The 21623-nt window shown below is 43.8% G+C and overlaps 1 protein-coding gene across 4 annotated transcripts in view; it reads right to left on the bottom strand.

Annotated features, from left to right (window-relative positions):
* Positions 1 to 21623, bottom strand: part of LOC140464425 (uncharacterized) — a 409548-nt gene that overhangs the window by 43338 nt on the left and 344587 nt on the right. For all 4 annotated transcript variants that reach the window (XM_072559463.1, XM_072559465.1, XM_072559466.1 and 1 more), the window contains 2 exons: positions 20448 to 20540; positions 10144 to 10348 (listed from right to left, as the gene is read on the bottom strand). In XM_072559463.1, the coding sequence (XP_072415564.1) occupies positions 10144 to 10348; positions 20448 to 20540 (298 nt within the window). The remainder of the gene's footprint in view (positions 1 to 10143; positions 10349 to 20447; positions 20541 to 21623) is intronic.

Here is a 21623-nt window from a genome sequence, read left to right as displayed (position 1 = left end):
GGTGAGATTTCCCCTCTTTTTTTTTGAAAGCATTGCTTTGAATCAGTAACAAAGTGTGACAAAGTGCAAGTTGAGTGTGAAGGATGAACAAAAAAGCATAAATCTTTGTGTGAAATAAATACACGAGTTCTCAGATCTTTTACGTTCCTGCTGACAGCGAATGAACTGTTTGGAGATATGGAGTTGTGACAAGTGAATGTTCTTCGGTTAGACAGGTTGTCGGAGAGCTGGTTACTTAGATGCAGCAAAAAGAAACATGGGGGCTGACCTCCCTCTTGTTGTGTCTGGTAACATTTACTGACCATGGTGTGATCTGTAGAAAAATCAGGTGAGGATGAGAGGAGGTGGGATGTACAAATCATTACCAGGAATGCAGAACTTTGATTATGAGGAATATTGCAGACGGAAGTTAATTTAATTAACTTGGATATTGTTATGAGAGGGTAGAGTGGCAGGTGAAGTGGAAAGGAAGAACCTGTTTTTCTTAACAGTGGGACCAGTAATCAGGGGCATAGGTTTTAAGTCCTTTAAGTTGTAACATGAGGGTCTTCATACAACCTCAGGCCAGAGTTCCGGGTTACTAACAAATAGCATTTATTATTCATGACACTGATATCCAGGAAGTATAGAAAGAAAGAGTCCCTAGTGTGGAAAAAGGCCCTTTGGCCCAACAAGTCCACACTGACCCATCCCCCTACATTTACTCTTAACTAACATCGCTGGCCAATTCACCTAACCTGCACATCTTTGGACTGTGGGAAGAAACCAGAGCACCCGGACGAAACCATTACAGATATGGGGAGAATGTGCAAACTCCACACAGACAGTTGCTAGAGGCTGGAATCGAACCCAGATCCCTGGTGCTGTGAGGCAGCAATGCTAACCACTGAGCCCCCATACCGCTGGGAGGCAAAACAAAGTTTGTTTGGAACTTTTGAACCTTGCATCTGAACAGTCAAACCTTTGCACAAATCGCTGAGAGAGGTGGGGTGAGCTCTGTGCATCTAAGTACATGTGCAAGGTCTGAACTGTTTTATGGTGACACAGTGGCCCAGTGGTTAGCACTGCTGCCTCACAGCACCAGGAACCCAGGTTTAATTCCAACCTCGGGCGACTGTCAGTGTGGAGTTGGCACATTCTCCCCCGTCGGCAAAAGTGAGGACTGCAGATGCTGGAGATTAGAGTCGAGAGTGTGGTACTAGAAAAGCACAACAGGTCAGGCAGCATCCGAGGAACAGGAAAATCGACATTTCGGGCAAAAGCCCTTCATCAGGAATGGGGCTGTGAGCTGAGGGGGTGGAGAGATAATTGGAAGGGGGTAGGGCTGAGTGCAAGGTCAGAACCTCCCTGGTCCTCACCTTCCACACCACCAATTGCAATATACATCACACCATCCTTCGCCATTTCTGCCACCTACAAACGGACCCCAGCACCAGAGATATATTCCTCTCCCCACCCCTATCCACTTTCTGTAAAGATCATTCCCTCAGTGACTCCCTCGACAGGTCTACGCTCCTCAGTGACCCACCCTCCCCTCCTGGCACCTTCCACTGTAGGAAGTGCAAAACATGAGCCCACACCTCCCCCCTCACCTCCGTCCACGGCCCCAAAGGAGCCTTCCACATCCATCAGAGTTTTACCCGCACTTCCACAAGTCATTTACTGTATCCGTCCCTCCCGACGCGGTCTCCTCTACATTGGGGAGACAGGACGCCTACTCGAAGAGCGCTTCAGAGAACATCTCTGGAACATCGGCTCCAACCAACCCAACCGCCCCGTGGCCAAATACTTCAACTCCCCCCTCCCACTCTGCCAAGGGCATGCAGGTCCCTGGGCCTCCTCCATCGCCACACCCTAACCACTCAACACCTGGAGGAAGAATGCCTCATCTCACTTCCCTTCCCCCCACCTTATCCAAATTCCAAACTTCCAACTAGGCACTGCCCTCATGACCTGTCTTACCTGTCCATCCTCCTTCCCACCCATCCACTCTACCTGCCTCTCCGACCTAAGCCATTACCTCCACCTTCATATACCTTTCGCACTGTCAGCTACCTTCCCTCAGCCCCAATCCCCTCCCATTTATCTCTCCACTCCTTTGGCTCACAGTCCCAATCCTGATGAAGGGCTTTTGCCCAAATCATCGATTCTCCTGCTCCTTGGATGCTGCCTGATCTGTTGTGCTTTACCAGCACCACACCCTCAACTCACATTCTCCTCGTGTCTGTGCGAGTCTCCTCGGGGTGCTCTGGTTTCTTCCCACAGTCCAAAGATGTGCAGGTGAGGTAAATTGGCTATTGGAAGTACAGGATTTCAGGGATAGGGGCCAGGGGGTGGGTTTGGGTGGGATGCTCTTTGGTGGGTTGGTGTAGACCTAATGGGTCGAATGGCCTGCTTCGACGATGTAGGGACTCTGTGGGATGTGGGCTTCTTTGGCAAAGGCTATGTTTACTATCCACACGTATTTACCCTTGGATTGAATGGTATTTCAGAGGATAGTGTTATGAAGTTGAAGGCATGGATTATACCTTTAAGAGAGAGGGAATGCTGTACTGAACTGAGAGCTTACAAGCACTTGTATATGTGACTATCTGGCAGTCCTACATGTACTGGATGATTGAAAACACACAACCTTTGGCTGTGAAATGGATACCTGAGTTTTGGCAGCTGTTTTGATAACAATTCAAACTTAACCAATCAGTTTAAATTATGCCCCAAGATACTAAAACCTAATCGAGTTTGAATTTATTGTTTTGTCAACAACGAACCAATTAGGCGTTCCGATCTTGGAGGGGGGGTATAAAATGCGGACATTTTGAAAATTGGTCAGAGACCAACTTCTGTTGAGAGAGCAACTGCTGGAGAGCTAATTGCCCATCTAACATCTTGCTCTCAAAGAAATTTTAGAAAACACTCTCTATCAAAGATACCTTTTCATGTGAAACATACTTGTAGTAAAAAGAAAGACCGCCAACCAGGGAGATCATCAGCTGAAAGAATGAAGACAGGAGACAACAAAGATTGTGTCGCTTTGAAATTAAGTTGCTGTCATTTTAATAAGTGTTTTATTGGAAGAACATATTGTGATAGAGTTGAAGGCATATAGTAAGCAGTTAAGAGAAAGGGCAGGGAGCTTAGATTTGTGAATAGTTTTTGTTTAATGTTCACTTTTACAGTTAGAAAATAAACTGATGATTTTTTTTAAATAGTGGAATTTGGGAGTTCTTGGTCACTGATATTTTAACAGATTATGAGGCAAGGCAAGCCTTTCTGGGTGTTGGTTTAATTAACAGAACAGGTTCACTTCCATGTTGTAACAATAGCTAAGAATCAACCATATTGCTGTGGGTCTGAAGTCACATGTAGAAAACACTGGCTAACTCAGTAATACTGATGAATGAGACACACTGGTTCAACTCGTACAATTCAAGATGGAACTCCAGAACAACCAGGATTTTCTTTTCCGAGAATTTCTCTTTTCTTTTTTACTGTTTATTTTCTCCCTCTCTAATAAGGCCACAGGGTAGTAAACTCTGTGTTGTACAGGATCCAACACCTTTGCTGAACACTCACAGATTACTGCTGAGGATTTTTGAAACAATGCAGTTTACCCCAGAGACCCATCTACATAATCGAGTGTTAATTCAAACACTAAAAGTATTCCCTTTAAGACTGAATGTATTTTCACCCCCACCATCTCACAATTAAGTCCGTCAATCACAGGTCCAAGTACTGTGGAGATCGCACAGTTCCCCCTGAGTTGCTCATTGGAAATGATGTAGGCATGAAACTGGGGTACATATTTTTAAGGTGAGAGGAGAAATATTAAAAAAGGACATGAGGGGCAACTTTTTCTCATGACAGAGTGTGGCTCATGTGTGGAGTGAATTGCCAGAGGAAACAGTGAATGCAGATACAGTTATAATATGTAAAAGACATTTGGATAAGTACATGAATAGGAAAGGTTTGAAGGAATATGGGCCAAATGCAGGCAAGTGGGACTAGTTTAGTCTGGGAACATGGTCAGTGTGAATTAGTTGGACCGAAGGGTCTGTTTCCATGCTCTATGGCTCCATGAATGTTGGCCCGGAATTGTTGGCCAGCAGCAGCTGAAATGTAAAAAAAAATTGGATTACTAAGTATCCTAAAGCTCATGGTACTGCAAGGATTGGTTGTCATTGGGCTGCAGCATCAACTGGGTGCTCGTGAACAGGGTACCATTGTTGCTTGACTGGAGACAGATTAGCTTTATATTATCCCTTTTAAAATGACTTCTGGTGAAAAGACCCGACCACCAACGGCTGCAAAATGCTGAGGCTCCATCTTCGATGAAGAGCTGAGAATATCACCATTCAACCACAACAGCAGAACAACGGCAGGTTCCTGTGCTATATTCTCAAGTTTGGGAAGAAGAGAAGAATGGGAAAATCATAAAGTACAGATTCATGACATCAAAAGGCTCGCATGCAGACAGTGAGGAAGCAATAAGAATCTCCAGAGATCGCTATTTGGGACTTTTGGATTCGTAGCTAGGACTGTCAAGGCGGCACCTGAAATCACCACAGAAAATTCTGGACAAACTAAGGAGTGCCGCTGTCACATTTAGAACACTGTAAGAAGGTTAATGTGACCACCATGTATGATTAAATGTACAGTCACTTCTTCAACAGAACACATGCAGTCTATCATCATGAGCAATGATGGTCACACAAGCTGGCTTTGACATAGAAACAGGGGAAGCGTTCTGATATGGAACGGTATCAAGGAGGCCTTAACTCATAGAACTCAGAGTTTCTACAGTGTGGAAACAGGCCATTTGACCCAAGTCCATACTGACCCTCCAAAGAGTATACCACCCAGACCCACTCCCCTACCCTCTTATTCTACATTTCCCCTGACTAATGCACCTAATCTACACATCCTTGAACACTATGGACAGTTTAGCACGGCTAATTAACCTAATCTCCCCTGAGAGAGGAAACCAGAGGAAACCCAGGCAGACAGGGGAGGATGTGCAAACTCCACACAGACGGTTGCCTGAGGCTGGAATCAAACATGGGACTCTGGTGCTGTAAGACAGCAGTGCTATCCACTGAGCCACCGTCCCACCAGTGGTTCCATCGAGATCTGTAGAGGCAGACACCAAAGGATCATCTTCATGAAATGAGGAAACTGGGCCAATTAGGAGCGTTTCTCAGATTCACCCTGTCAGAATTAGAAATGCAGGTCCATTTCAGATTCAAACAGAGCAGCTCTGGAGTTGATTGACAGCAGGTGACCTTCAATGGAGTTTGTATTTCAGAGCTGAAATTGTTTTGTATAATTAAAGACACAGGTTATTTGGTGATGGAAAAAAAAATTAAAGGAGCTAGCACAATGGTGATAAAAATACATTCTGAGGTGTGTATAAGAGAACAGAATTCGCTTCTACAGGGTGGTACAGTGGAGAGTCATAGAATCCCTGCAGTGTGGGAGCAGGCCATTCAGCCAATCAAATCCACAGTAACCCTCCAATAAGGGTTACACCCAGACTCTCACCCTTGGACACTAAAGGAAATTTCCCATGGCCAATCCCCCTAACCTGCACATCTTTATCCTGCGGCAGGAAACTGCAGTCCCCCGAGGAAACCCACCCAGACACTGGGAGAATGTGCAAACTCCAAACAGATGGTCACTCGAGGGTGGAACTGAACCAGGGACCCTGGCACTGTGAGACAGGAGTATTAACCGCTGAGCTACTGTGCTGACTCTCACCTTACCTTTGAACTATAAGGCCTAGGTTCAAGACCCACTTGCTTTAGCTGGATGGTCTCTACTAAATTCTTTAAACAATATTAAGTTGTTTCAAGTGCGTGGACATTTAAGGATTTTGAAACTTTAAAAGGTTTGGGTGAGTGATAATGGAAAGATTAGATTCCCTGCAGTGTGGAAACAGGCCCTTTGGCCCAACCAGTCCACACCGACCCTCCAAAGAGTAATCGACCCAGGCCCATTTCCCTCTGACTAATGTACCTAACATTATGAGCAATTTAGAATGGCCAATTCACCTGATCTGCACATCGTTGGACTGTGGGAGAAAACTGGAGCACCCGGAGAAAACTCCACACAGACAGTCACCCGAGGCTGGAATTGAACCTGGTACACTGGTGCTGTGAGGCAGCAGTGCTAACCACTGAGCCACTGTAACAGAAAGGAGCTTTCTTTAAATATAGTGAAAGGTTATGGATGAATCACTTTTTATAAAGTTTTTTTTTACACATATTCAACTGTCACTGTGGTCCAGACAGGGAACAAAATTCAAAATTTGTGGATTAACCCCACACTGCAACCAGCTAGGTCGGGACCCAAACCAATCAGTGCCGTTAAAAGGTACAGCTAAAATTGGGAAGTCTGGGATTGGCACTGCAAATCCTGGAATATGATCCCAGCTATCTTTCATAGAGGATATCTGTGTCAAACTGACTTGGCGAAAATCTGGTATAAAGATGCTTAACAACAAAATCTGCTTTAAATTAATTGTTTCTTGATTAAGCCCTGAAAAGGAATTAAATGGAGCTTCCCTCATCTTAAGAAGGGTAACATATAGAGTCATAGAGGTGTACAGCACAGAAACAGACCCTTTTGACCAGCTCATTCATGCCAGCCAGGTATCCTAAATTAATCTTGCCCCATTTGCCAGCACTTGACCCATATCTCTCTACACCCTTCCTATTCATATTCCCATCCAAATGCCTCTTAAATATTGTCATTGTACCAGGCTCCACTACTTCTTCTGTTAGCTCATTCCAAACTTGCCCATAAAAGGTCCCTTTTAAATCTTTCCCCCCTCACCCTAAACCTATGCCCTCTAGTTCTGGACTCCCCCATGATTTTATAAACCTCTACAAAGTCACCCCTCAGTTTCCAATGCCCAAGGGAAATAAGATGCCACGGCATCGTCTACTAGAATTCTTGTAGCAATGAAAATATCTTACAGAATATTAATATTTGTTTTTACGCGTCTTTCTCTTGGGTCTGTTTCTCCGTCAGCTCCCTGACAAATTTTAAGAAAAAGATTAATTGTTCTTCAAAATTTTTTGCAGCTATAAACTTAGCCCTCACTGCACTTCAAAGTATTTTGAAAACCTTTGATGGACTTTTTCGTTTTTGTTTTTTTTGTTATTGCAACTGTAGCCAAAAGACAATCCACAAGAACTGACAGTTCGATGAATAAGAGCAGGCTCAAACAGTGTGTAACTGCTGGCTTGGACTGGTTCGGTGAATAGGCTTTTTTTTCCCTAAATTGTACACACCATGTTTTGAAATAAAATTGAACTACAAGCCACCCTAGAGCATCGCATTAAGGTAGGTGACCAAAAGAGACATTCAGGGTGGGTTTATATCATTGACTCATACAGCACAGAAACAGACCCTTCCGTTCAACCAGTCTATGCCAAACGTAATCCCAAACTAAATTAGTCCCGTCTGCCTGCCCTTGGCCCACATCCCTCCAAACATTTCTTACTCATGAACTTATCCAAATGTCTTTTAAACATTGTACCCACATCCACCACTTCCTCTGGAAGTTAATTCCACACATGTACCATCCTCTGTGTAAACATTTGCCCCTCGTGTCTTTTTTAAATCTTTCTCCGCTCACCTTAAAAAATATGCTCCCTAGTTTTGAAATCCCTCACCCCAGGAAAAAGACACCTGCCATTCACCTTATCTGCACACCTCATGATGTTATAAAACTAAATAAGGATGGGTCTATTGGATGTTCTGCTCTCAAGATGGTGGCAGTGGAGTAGGCAGCATTCTGCCTCCTCTGCCCGGGGCTCAGCAATTGGTCTGCTTTCCAGCCTCCCCGCCCCACCACCCACCTTTTTCTTCTGCTCTCTTTTTTTTCTCAGATTTTAAAGTGTTTCTTATCCTGATAAGCAAACCTACCTTGAAGAGGCTGAGCGCCGAACAAGAAGGGTTTAGAGGGATATGGACCAAGTGCTGTCAAATGGGACTAGATTAATTTAGGATATCTGGCCGGCATGGACTGTTTGGTCCGAAGGGTCTGTTTCTGTGCTGTACACCTCTATGACTCTCTATGTTGCCCTTCTTCAGGTAAGGGAAGCTCCATTTAATTCCTTTTCAGGTCTCAATCAAGAAACAATTCATTTAAAGCTGATGAAGTTGAGTGGAACAGGCTGAAGGCCTGGAGCAGTGCTGTGAGCCGGAGAAGAGCTGGAGCAGAGCTGAAGGTCTAGAGCAGTGCTGTGAGCCGGAGAAGAGCTGGAGGCCTGAAGCAGTGCTGTGAGCTGGAGCAGAGCTGGAGCAGAGCTGAAGGCCTGGAGCTGTGCTGTGAGCTGGAGCAGAGCTGAAGGCCTGGAGCAGTGCTGTGAGCTGGAGCAGAGCTGAAGGCCTGGAGCAGTGCTGTGAGCTGGAGCAGAGCTGAAGGCCTGGAGCAGTGCTGTGAGCTGGAGCAGAGCTGAAGGCCTGGAGCTGTGCTGTGAGCTGGAGCAGAGCTGGAGCAGAGCTGAAGGCCTGGAGCTGTGCTGTGAGCTGGAGTAGAGCTGGAGCAGAGCTGGAGGCCTGGAGCTGTGCTGTGAGCCGGAGTGGAGAGGGTTGCAGGATTGAAGTGGCTGGGAACCAGAGAACATTGGCGACAGTTGTTGCAGTGGGCGGGCAGCAGCTTAGAGGACAGTCAGATCACGTGTGGTAGCCCCTACGTTGTGCTACTGCAATGTAATGCTTATCTGTAATATGTTTATCTGATTTTAATGTTTATCTTTTTAACTATGTCTTATTCCAATATATACTTTGATCATCTTGCATCTAAGATTTGTACCTAAGATGGCGTCATGAGAGTTGACATTGTAAACATTTCACCGTACTCCTGTATTTGAGTATATGCGACAATAAAGGATATTCTATTCTATTCTCGTCATAACCCCTAAACCTCCTATGCTTGAGTGAAACAAGTCCCAATCTTCCATCCTCTCCTCATGACTCAAACCATCCATTCCCGGCAACAACCTGGTAAATCTTTTTTGACCTTCTCCAGCTTAATAATATCCTTCCTATAAAGAGGGAGGCCAGAACTGTAGACAATGTAGACCATTGTCAGTTCTAGTAGTGGCGTAAATATGAGAAGTATTATTGCTGACTGTGAGATAAGAATAGTCAAACCAGAGGGACTGTAAATAGATAAAATCAAACTAATTTTATAGCATAAACATGATTTCTTGTGGTTTTGTACACTGCAGTTCAGAGAAGGATGAAGTATTACACTATTTGCTGTTATGGTGCTGCGTTCTTCTCCTTCTCCTGTCGCTTTAAGGCCACTCATCTAGTTACTGGGGTAAACAGATTCTCAGGCCATTCAGAGTTTAATTGCTGATTGGTCTTGAACATTGCAAACTGGAACATCCTCTTCAGTTCAAAACTACAGTTGTGGACACGCATGTGAACGACCTTCAATTTGCGCTGCATCTGCAACCAAGGTAAATATCTGGCCATCTGTGTTGACTCAGAGTGGAATACAATACGTGTGACCTCACGACTGCTTCATGACGTTTCGAGTTTGAGCCAGATGAGCCTGAGCTTCATAGCAAATTAGGACAGAAACTAATATCCAAAAGCTTTCAGAAGGTAACTATTAATTGGTCTCGAAATCAAAAGAACACATTTAATTCTGGAAATCTCCTCCAAGGCTCCAGTGGGGATTAATTCATCCAGGCAGTGGGACCTGATTCGTTTATGGATGGGTACTGAGAACAAGAAATACTGGAAATGATAGCAGCAAAAAGTCCCGAAGAAAGATTACACCCAAAATGTCGACTTCTCCAACTCCTGATGCTGCTTGGCTTGCTGTGTTCTTTCAGCCTCCTGTCTGTCTATTTTGGAAATCACAGTGGGTCAGGCAGCATCCATGGAGAGAGAGAGCAAGCTAACGTTTCAAGTCTAGATGACACTTCAGAGCTGAAGTGAAGGACCTGTTTCTAGCAGTTTCTGGCACAGAAGATTGCAAAGAAACTCAAGATATGGTGAATATGGTACCTTTTGCACCAGCTGTGCCAATTTCAGGTGAACCGCCCTGAAAATGTAAAAGCATGAAAGCTCCAACAGGATGTATCTAACATCTTTTCAATCATGTTCTTCATCACTTACTTTGAAGTTCTCCTTGTAACTGTTGCAACATTTCGTCCAGCTTTGCTAGGTACAATGGGACAGCATGTAGCATCATCTGCCTGGCTCTGCTCAGCTTCCAGAACTGACGAAATGGTCTACCGCCATTCCTGATCACATCGGCTGTCTTCTGGGAAACCTTTAGCAACCAACCGCATGTTTCATACAGGAAGTCAACACCTTCAACCTAGAGAGGAATGAAACGATCACTCAGAGTGTATTGGTGCAGATAGAGGATTGTGTTTGCCCCTGTCTTCAGGCAAATAGCACCAAAACCCAACTGTCTCAGATAGATAGGGGGACCTCTATGTAACTGATTATTGAAAGCAGAGACTTGGCAGAAAACAATTCTACACACAAACTAAAGAGACCTTGAGTGATTAATGAAAGTATTATAAGTCCAATGGAAATAAAATGTAAAACGGGGGCACGTCAGTCTTTGCATGCAAGTTCTTATGATCCAAAATTCATCTTTGCTCAGATTACCAAATCTTTTGAACACAGCTTTGAAGCAATTCTTTAAAGTTTGCAAACTGAATAGATTTCCCCCCTCCCTCTCAGAGACATACTATTGTGACTTTGACAGAACTTTCCCATAACACTGGATTCTATGCTTTGTTATACAGTGCCATTTTTTCTTTAGGAATGATGATCATTTGGTTATAATAACCTCCCAGGCAGTGCAATGCTGGTCACTAACATCTCTCAGAACTGAAACCCCATAGGTCCAATCAAAATAAACAGAAAAAAATATATTTAGTTCATAGCAAAAGTTACAGGCTGGTGGTTGGAGTTCATCTGTGCTCAATTTAAGGTTGTCACTAAATATTGCTTCTGGGTCTTAAGACCACTCACTGTTTGCATAAAATTGACTGATGTTAATAAATGCTTGGCAGAACTTAAAAGTGGCAATGTCTATATCTTTTAGATGTGACTATTTTTGGGTATGTATTAATATAGGATTTCTATTCAAATATGCGAGCAGAGCCACACAAAATACTTGTGGTCTGATTAGAATCTTTACTGCAACCATAATTCTTTATAATTTGGATTTCTTTTTACTTCAACTTTCACGAAGGTTTCCAGAACAAATTTTGCCCATAATGTCCCACTCTAGAAACAGCTACATAAAACTATCTTTCAGGGATATGCAGTAGGTAATCAGGGATAGCATAGGGAATTTGTGTGTGGAGTCTGAGGAGGTAGGAGAGGCCCTAAATGAGTTTTTTGCTTCTGTCTTTACGAAAGAAATGAACTTTGTAGTGAATGAAACCTTTGAAGAGCAGGTGTGCATGCTGAAATGGATAGAGATAGAGGAAGCTGATGTGCTGAAAGTTTTGTCAAACATTAAGATTGACAAGTCGCCAGGCCCGGACCAGATTTGTCCTCGGCTGCTTTGGGAAACGAGCAATCCAATTGCTTCGCCACTTGCGAAGATCTTTTCATCCTCGCTCTCCACTAGAGTCATACCTGAGGACTGGAGAGAGGCAAATGTAATTCCTCTCTTCAAGAAAGGAAATAGGGAAATCCCCGGCAATTACAGACCAGTCAGTTTCACATCTGCCGTCTGCAAGGTGTTGGAAAGGATTCTGAGGGATAGGATTTATGACCATCTGGAAGAGCATGGCTTGATTAAATGCAGTCAATACGGCTTTGTGAGGGGCAGGTCATGCCTCGCAAACCTTATCGAGTTCTTTGAGGATGTGACTAGAACAGTTTATGAGGGTCGAGCTGTGGATGTGGTGTATGTGGACTTCAGCAAGGCATTTGATAAGATTCCCCGTGGCAGGCTCATTCAGAAGGTCAGGAGGAATGGGATACAGGGGAACTTAGCTGCCTGGATACAGAATTGGCTGGCCAACAGAAGACAGCGAGTGGTAGTAGAAGGAAAATATTCTGCCTGGAGGTCTGTGGTGAGTGGTGTTCCACAGGGCTCTGTCCCTGGGCCTCTACTGTTTGTAATTTTTATTAATGACTCGGATGAGGGGATTGAAGGATGGGTCAGCAAGTTTGCAGATGACACAAAGGTTGGAGGTGTCGTTGACAGTATAGAGGACTGTTGTAGGCTGCAGTGGGACATTGACAGGATGCAGAGATGGGCTGAGAGGTGGCAGATGGAGTTCAACCTGGATAAGTCCGAGGTGATGCATTTTGGAAGGTCGAATTTGAAAGCTGAGTACAGGATTAAGGATAGGATTCTTGGCAGTGTGGAGGAACAGCGGGATCTTGGTGTGCAGGTACATAGATCCCTTAAAATGGCCACCCAAGTGGACAGGGTTGTTAAGAAAGCATATAGTGTTTTGGCTTTCATTAACAGGGGGATTGAGTTTAAGAGTTGTGAGATCTTGTTGCAGCTCTATAAAACTTTGGTTAGACTGCACTTGGAATACTGCATCCAGTTCTGGTTGCCCTATTATAGGAAAAATGTGGATGATTTGGAGAGGGTTCAGAGGAGGTTTACCAGGACGCTGCCTGGACTGGAGGGCTTATCTTATGAAGAGAGGTTGACTGAGCTCAGACTTTTTTCATTGGAGAAAGGGAGGAGGAGAGGGGACCTAATTGAGGTATACAAGATAATGAGGTATACAAGATAATAGATAGAGTCGATAGCCAGAGACTATTTCCCAGGGCAGAAGAGGCTAACACGAGGGGTCATAGTTTTAAGCTGGTTGGAGGAAAGTATAGAGGGGATGTCAGAGGTGGGTTCTTTACACAGAGAGTTGAGAGAGCATGGAATGCATTGCCAGCAGCAGTTGTGAAAGCATGGTCATTGGGGACATTTAAGACATGCATATGGTCACAGAAATTTGAGGGTGCATACATGACGATCAGTGGTCAGCACAACATTGTGGGCTAAAGGGCCTCTTCTGTGCTGTACTGTTCTATGTTCTACCTATGTTCTATGTAATTGACCAGAGAAAGAGAGAGAGAGAGAGTCAGAGTTATACAGCGTAAAAACTGGCCCTTCAGCCCAACCCATCCATGCTGATCAGGTTTCCTAAAATAAAGCACCTGCATTTGGCCCATGTCCTGCACACCTTCCCTGTCCATGTACCCAACTAAATGTCTTTTAAATGCTGTCTACTTCTTCCTCTGGCAGCTTGTTCTATACATGCGCCAGCAGTTGTGTGAAAAAGTTAGTCCTCAGGTCTCTTTTAAGTTTTTTCCCTCTCACTTTAAATCCCTCTAGTTTTGAACTCCTCTGCACTGGGGTACAGATCTTAGCTATTCACCTTATTCACACTCCTCCTGACTTTATGAACCTTTATAAGGTCAGCCCTCAGTCTCCCACGCTCCAGGCAAACACGTCCCAGATCTCTCCTTATAACTCAAATGCTCCAGTCTCAGTAAAAATCTTGTGTGTGGGGGAGAGAGAGAGAGAGAGAGAGAGAGAGAGAGTGAGAGAGAGAGAGAGTGAGCAAGCGAAAGAGTGAGAGGACTGAACCTGCACTGCTGGCACCATTCTGAACAATACATGAAACATCTAACCATCTGATTTGAATGGTACCCCCGCGGACATAGGAATTGGGGTAACACTTCTATCAAGTGTCTGACTCATGCATTGTCAGAGAATTTGGATACATAATTGGGAATTGTTTCATCCTGACGTGAAAAGCCAGGTTTTACATTTGTGGGTCAATATTATCTGGGGAGTAAATCGACAGTTTCCTTTAAATTTGTCTGTCATAATATCAGCCACTAGTGACACAAAGAAACACCATCCTAACTACCAAAACTGCAATGTCACCTGCTCTGTGTCTCAGGTTCAGATTTTGTAGCACCATTATGACAATAATGAATCAATGATTACAGTCAGGTGGTCATTGGAGTTGACAGACTGTTTCCATTCTCTTAGACCATGACCATAAGATATAGGAGCAGAAGCAGGCTATTTAGCCCATCGAGCCTGCCCCCACCACTCAATTAGATCACAGTTGATCTGGTCATCTTGATTAGATTAGATTACCTACAGCGTGGAAACAGGCCCTTCAGCCCAAACCAACCCACTAAAGCGCAACCCACCTAACACTACGGGCAATTTAGCGTGGCCAATTCACCTAACCTGCACATTTTTTTTGGACTGTGGGAGGAAACCGGAGCACCCGGAGGAAACCCACGCAGATGGCAGGGGCGGGGGGGGGGGGGGGGGGGGGTGGCGGGGTGATATGTGCAAACTCCACACAGTCAGTTGCTTGAGGTGGGAATTGAACCTGGGTGTCTGGCGCTGTGAGGCAGCAGTGCTAATTGCTGTGCCACCATGCCACCCACTTTCTTGACTTTACCTCACAACCCTCAATTCCCTTACTGATTAAAAATCTGTCTATCCTCTCTTTCCGTGCAAGGAAAAATATCTTAGTCAATTGGGTAGTTGAGGACCCTCCAGGACTTTCGAACAGGCACAAGTTAATCATAGAATATATCCCCCTTGACTTCCTCACAAATATGGTGTACCAAAAAACTGAATTATTCTATAAAATATGGCAGCCCTTTCTGAACTATATAGACACAGATATTTCGGCCATATTGTTAATGGCTTTTGTCTCGCTGTGGTAGTGGTTCTGGCTGGTCCGGGGGCCCCGGGGGGGGGGGGGGGGAGGGGGAAGAATCCCGTATAAATACGGGTTTTATCATGACTTGATGTTAATCCATTTTGAGTATATACTTAATTATTTAATTATTATGTTATTTCTTACTAGTAATGTAAGATATTTTATGCTTTGGTTGTTTGTAGGATAGATTAGTAGTTAGCTGAATGTTTTTTTCTCTCTCTTTTTCTCTTTTGTTGTGTTTTGGTTATTATTTATTTCTTTTATATATATATATCTAATTGTATACTAGTGTTTATACTTGTTTGTATTACTTCGTAATTTTGTAAAAAATTTTTAAAAATTTATTTTTTTCCTTCAATAAAAATATCTGTCTATCTCAGCCTAGAATACACTTAATGACTCAACCCTGACAATGGTTTGCATTAAGGAATTCCACAGGTTCACTATCTGCTCAGAGAAAAATCTTCCTATCAGGGTGGCTCAGTGGCTAGCACTGCTGCTTCACAGTGTCAGGGACCAGGGTTCAATTCCAGCCTCAGGCAACAGTCTGTGTGGAGTCTGCACATTCTCCCCTGTGTCTGTGTGGGTTTCCTCTGGGTGCTCTGGTTTCCTCCCACAGTCCAAAGATGTGCAGGTCAGGTGGATTGGCCATGCTAAATTGCCCGCAGTGTTCAGGGATGTGTAGGTTAGGTGCATTAGTCAGGGGGAAATATGGAATAATAGGGCAGAGGAATGGGCCTGGGTGGGTTAATCTTTAGAGGGTTGGTGTGGGCTTGTTGGGCCGAAGGGCCTGTTTCCACACTGCAGGGATTCTATGATCTCTGTCTTAAATGCGCGACGACTCATTCTGAGATTCTGCCCTCTGGTCCTAGATTCGCCCACAAGTGGAACCAACCTTTCATCATGTATCCTTTCAAGCCCCCTAAGAATCTGAGAGATATTTTCTAACGAACTTGCTTAGAAGATGCTATGGAAAACCTCTGGAGCAGGAGGGACTTGAACCCAGGCCTCCTGGCATAGATATAGGGACATTACACTGGGCCACAAGAACCATTCTAAGAACCTAGTATGTTTCAATAAGGTTGCTTCAAATTAGTCTAAACTTCCATGAGTTCATGCCCGATCTACTAATCTGTACTCATAAGAAAATCTCTTCATATCTGGTATCAGCCTCGTAAATCTCCTCTGGACTGTCTCTAATGCTAGCATATCTTTAGAATTGTATCTCCTATTTTATATTGCCTTTCAGTGTTCTTCGGGTCAAAGTGCATCACCTGACACATCTCTGCACTGAATCACATCTGCCATCTATCTGCCCACTCCACCAAATCATCTGTGTCTAATCCTCACTGTCTAATTTTTCCAAGTTTCGAAGGGGTTGACAGTGCAAAAAAGGTCTTTGGCCCATCAAGTCTACGCTGGTCAAAACTAACCAGACTATTCTGATCACGTCACCTGCAAACTCTGAAATTGCCCTCACAGACCAAGATCCAGGATATTAATTTACATCGGGATAAGTAAGGACCCCAATACTGACCTGAGGAAATCCACTGCTAACCTTCATCCAGCTTGAAGAATATCCATTCACCATTATTCCCTGCTTCCTTTCACTCAGCCAATTTTGTATCCACATTCTCCTGTCCCATTTATTCCATGGTCTATAACTTTCTTCACAGGTCTGTTTTATGGTACTGCGTCAAGTGCCTTCTGCACACCACATCGACAGGGTTACCCTTATCTAGCCTTTCAGTTACTTCCTCAGAAACGTTAGTCAAGCACGATCTCCCCTTCTAATCTTCTTAGTCAATCCACTTCTTTCCATGTCACCTCCACAAAGAGCTCCTACAAATCTGGCAGGCAATGATTTCCATTTCATTGCATCATTCTGACTCGGCCGGTGTTTCTAAATGCTCTGCAACTATGTCCTTTAGAATAAACACTTACATTTTCCCAATGATATGAAGCTAACTGGCTTATAGTTACCTGTTTCACAAGGCAAGATGATAATGGAAGGGAGAATGAGGTGGATGAGTCATGGGGATATGATGATGGTATGTGACAAGGCATGGAGGGAACATAGGGGACACGAAAGGGCATAGAGGGACATGAGATTATGAGGTGCCACAGAAAGGTTGAAGAGAATATGAGGTGATAGTGGCCTGTCCTTTTCAAATTTGTTGGCAATAGTCTCCTGACTCTTGAGCATGTTTTCCCTGAGGTTCCTGAATTGATTTTGACCTCGCGGTCTTTCCACAGCCTTCAGGAAACCACCCAGCTACATGAAAATATCATGAGACGTGACATTTGAATTTCCAGTTGAGATATGAACTCGGCATCATCCTAAGGGAACCATCACATTTTCTCAGCGAAAATATCAAGTGTCAGGAAGCATTAGGGAAATTCAAAATGTCTGCCTCACATTTACCTCCTTCTGGCCTCCCAACTGAAGAGATGAAAATTCACCCCCAATATTGGAGAATTACCGAACTCTATAATTAAGGATAGAATGTCTAAACACCTTGAACATTTTCAGATGATCAGAGACAGCCAACATTGACTTGTGAAGATTAGGTCATGTCTGATGAACCTGACTGAATTTCTTTACAAGGTGAGATTAGATTACTTACAGTGTGGAAACAGGCCCTTCGGCCCAACAAGTCCACACCGACCCTCCAAAGAGCAACCCACCCAGACCCATTCCCCTACATTTACCTCTTCACCTCACACTACGGGCAATTTTGCATGGCCAATTCACCTAACCTGCTCATTTTGAGCAAAGTAGCGAAGATGGGAATATTTATGGATGTAACTTATATGGGCTTCCAGAAGACATTCAATAAAGTCCACCACCAGAAACTAGATAAGGTTAATGGTAGCTGTTTTTTCCCCGAGGATGGGGGAGTTTAAGTCGAGGGGGCACATTTTTAAAGTGAGAAAAGAGAAATTTAAAAAAGGCATGAGGGGAAAACCTTTTAAACAGAGGGTGGTTTGTGTGTGGAATGAACTTTCTGAGGAAGTGGTGGATGTGGGCACAATTACATTGTTTAAAAGACCATTTGGATAAGTACATGAATAGGAAAGGTTTGGAGGGATTGGGCCAGGAGCGGACAGGTGGGACTAGGTTAGTTTGGGATTATGTTGGGCATGGACTGGTTGGACTGAAGGGTCCATTTCTGTGCTGTATGTCTCTATGACTCTGTAAAAGGTGAGGAGGGAAAATGCTTGCTTGAAAACTGGCTAGGCAGCAGGAGATAGAGAATCGGGATAATGGGCACAGACACTAATTGGCAGAGTGATGACTCTCTCTGTTGCAGTTTCTCCATGCAATATGACTTCAATGATGGAATTGAGAGCACTATTCCAAGTTGTTATTGATTCAAAGATCGGTAGCAGTTAGATGGAAGTATGGGATTACAAAGATAAATTGACAGAATTAGAGGAAGGGCAAAAAAGTCTAACTGGGTACTTTGTAATTGACGAGAAGTTAGAAACAGGGAGTTCCACATCCATCGATCAATAAAATATCATGGATAGGCACAGAAAATACTCAACAAGATTCGCTGAATGTTGGCTTTATCAATTAGTCAAAGGGATTGAAGTAATGCCCAAGTTTGAGGAAACCCTGGTTGGATCATATCTGGAAAACTGTGAGCAGCTCTGGATATCACACCATAGGAGAGATACACTGGCCTTGGCGGGAGGTTGATCAGAATGATGAGCTAGAGTCCAAGAGTCAAATGATGAGGCAGATTACACAAGTTGTATCACCTGGTATGTAAAAATGTTAAGAATGACTTATTTGAAGTTTTCAAGATACTGAGAGGAATTGTTACATGAGATTACTGGAAACTATTTGTGCTAGTTGGGAAGTCCAGGACCAGGTCTCATAGCTTAAGGTATAAAGTCAGATCGTTCCACAATGAACTTAGGAAACACTTGTACATATAAAGGGTGGTTGAAGATTGGAAATCTCTTCCATAAATGGCAATAGTAAGCTTTAAATCTGAGACTGATAGATAATAGATTAGATTATAATACTGTTGTGGTTCTGTTCGCCGAGCTGGGAATTTGTTTCGTCCCCTGTCTAGGTGACATCCTCAGTGCTTGGAAGCCTCCTGTGAAGCGCTTCTGTGCTGTTTCCTCCGGCATTTATAGTGGCCTGTCTCTGCCGCTTCCGGTTGTCAGTTCGAGCTGTCCGCTGTAGTGGCCGGTATATTGGGTCCAGGTCGATGTGTTTGTTGATAGAATCTGTGGATGAGTGCCATGCCTCTAGGAATTTCCCGGCTGTTCTCTGTTTGGCTTGCCCTATAATGGTAGTGTTGTCCCAGTTGAATTCATGTTGCTTGTCGTCTGTGTGTGTGGCTACTAAGGATAGCTGTTCGTGGCGAGTTGGTGTTCGTGTATACGGATCATTAACTGTCTTCCTGTTTGTCCGATGTAGTGTTTTGTGCAGTCCTTGCATGGGATTTTGCATCAGGACACTATTCAAAAGGGCCACAACACACTGCAGCACACCAGAACTACAAAAAGAGGAAGAGGAACACCTATACAAAGTACTTGCCAAAAACGGATACCCTCGCAATTTCATCAACAGATGCCTAAGGGAGAGACAACAGAATGAGGACATGCTGCAACCCAAAGGACTAGCTACACTACCATACATCAGGAGCATTTCTGAACTGACAGCCAGACTACTGCGACCACTAGGACTCATAACAGCACACAAACCAACAGCTACGCTCAGACAACAACTCACCAGAACAAAGGACCCGATACCCAACATGAGCAAAACTAATGTAGTGTATAAAATCCCATGCAAGGACTGCACAAACACTACATCGGACAAACAGGAAGACAGTTAACGATCCGTATACACGAACACCAACTAGCCACGAAACGACACGACCAGCTATCCTTAGTAGCCATACACACAGAAGACAAGCAACATGAATTCGACTGGGACAATGCTACCATTATAGGGCAAGCCAAACAGAGAACAGCCAGGGAATTCCTAGAGGCATGGCACTCATCCACAGACTCTATCAACAAACACATCGACCTGGACCCAATATACCGGCCACTACAGCGGACAGCTCGAACTGACAACCGGAAGTGGCAGAGACAGGCCACTATAAATGCCGAGGAAACATCACAGAAGCGCTTCACAGGAGGGTCCCAAGCACCGAGGATGTCACCTAGACAGGGGACGAAACTTTGCAACACAAATTCCCAGCTCGGCGAACAGAACCACAACAACGAGCACCCGAGCTACAAATCTTCTCCCAAACTTTGAAGATTATAATACTACCTGTACTACATGATGTATAATCCAAAGAGGTGCAGTTTAGGTGGATTGGCCATACTAAATTGCCCTGTAGTGCCCCAGAAATGTGCAAGCTAGGTGGGTTAACCATGGGATATGCAGGGCTAAAAGGATAGGGTGGGATGCTTTTCAGAGGATCGGTATGGATTCAATGGGCTGATTGGCCTGCTTCCACACTGTAGGGATGCTATGATTCTACATACTATATTGATTATTATCCAAAACTCTGAAAGGATAGGAGACAATGTGGATAGTTGATGAAGTGATGTCACAGATGATTTATGACTTCCTTGAACATTAATTGGAACAGGCTCAAGCAGCTTTTTCTCTGTCTTTACGTGTTTACCTTATAATCTTTCACAAGACTAATGAAAGAAAACTGCAGATTCTAGAACTCTGTGTGCGGTACTCACATTCTTCCTGAATTTCCAAATACGCAGGTCAAAGTCTTTGAGCTTTTTCAGCAAGTGGTTCTTAAACTGCAAAACTATTTCTGAAAGCTTGGCCTAGAATAAAAAGAAACAAGAGATTAGGATGGAATTCAATCTAAGATGGACTGAATAGAGGAACCTGAATACAGCTGCATGATAAGGGAGCAGTGCTCCAACAGCTAGTGCTTTCAAATAAACCTGTTGGACTATAACTTGGTGTTGGGAGATTTTTAACTCAGTATTGGAAGACACTTTTTGCCTACCGACTATGTTCCATTCACTGGAAAATTAACTCTCTATACTATATTTAGTGATGAAATGTCAGAAACAATTAATGTAAAAAGTGTTCAGAGCTAATGTTGGTTCCTCCATTCAATGTGCTAACCTTGGTTCACTGGAATAATTCAGATGCATGCAATTATTAGTAACTAGCCTGATTTTCTGTTTTTATGTAAGTCCATAAAGTAACCCTCCCAGCCTTTCTAGCTTTCAAGAATCACCAGTGCAGCTCAAATAATAACAGATATTAAAATGCTGTTGACAAGCAGGTTGCAAGACATCTCGGTGAATTGGTTGGCCCAACATCAGTTTGAGGTGACACATTTTGATTAGTGTCTCACATGAGGAAAGACTGGGTGATGGAGAAGAGTAGATGGATTTGTGAGCTCCATTTCATAAGTGGCTGTTTGAGTGGCAAGGGTTGCATGATACAAAAGTTAAAATGTAATGGAGAATGTGAGTGCAGGTTAGGTGGATTGCATTTGTGAAATTGCCCATAGTGTCTAGGGATGTGCAGTTTAGATGGATTAGACATGGGAAATGCAGGATTAAAGGGGTAGAGTGGGGAGTGGATCTGATGGGATGCTTTTCAGAGGATCGGTATGGACTTGATGGGCTGAATGGCCAGTTTCCACACTGTTGGGATGCTGTGATTCTATGAGTAAACTGAATGGAGTTTTAGAGGTTACAGTGCATATCACTAGGATGTATCCTGCTTTATGAAAATGCTAATGTAAAATATGAAACGATTGGGCCATTTTTGTTGGAAAGGGTTTGATTCAATAGACTGACAGTTTCAATAGCGACAGGCTGACTATGAGGTCTAAGAGCGAACAGATTCAAAATTAAATAGGAGAATTAAGGCATAGAGCAGAAGAA

Source organism: Chiloscyllium punctatum, chromosome 40, assembly GCF_047496795.1.
Source record: "Chiloscyllium punctatum isolate Juve2018m chromosome 40, sChiPun1.3, whole genome shotgun sequence".
Lineage (NCBI taxonomy): Eukaryota > Metazoa > Chordata > Chondrichthyes > Orectolobiformes > Hemiscylliidae > Chiloscyllium > Chiloscyllium punctatum.
The sequence above is the reverse complement of the archived record's forward strand: the minus strand, read 5'-3'. Positions and strand labels throughout refer to the sequence as shown.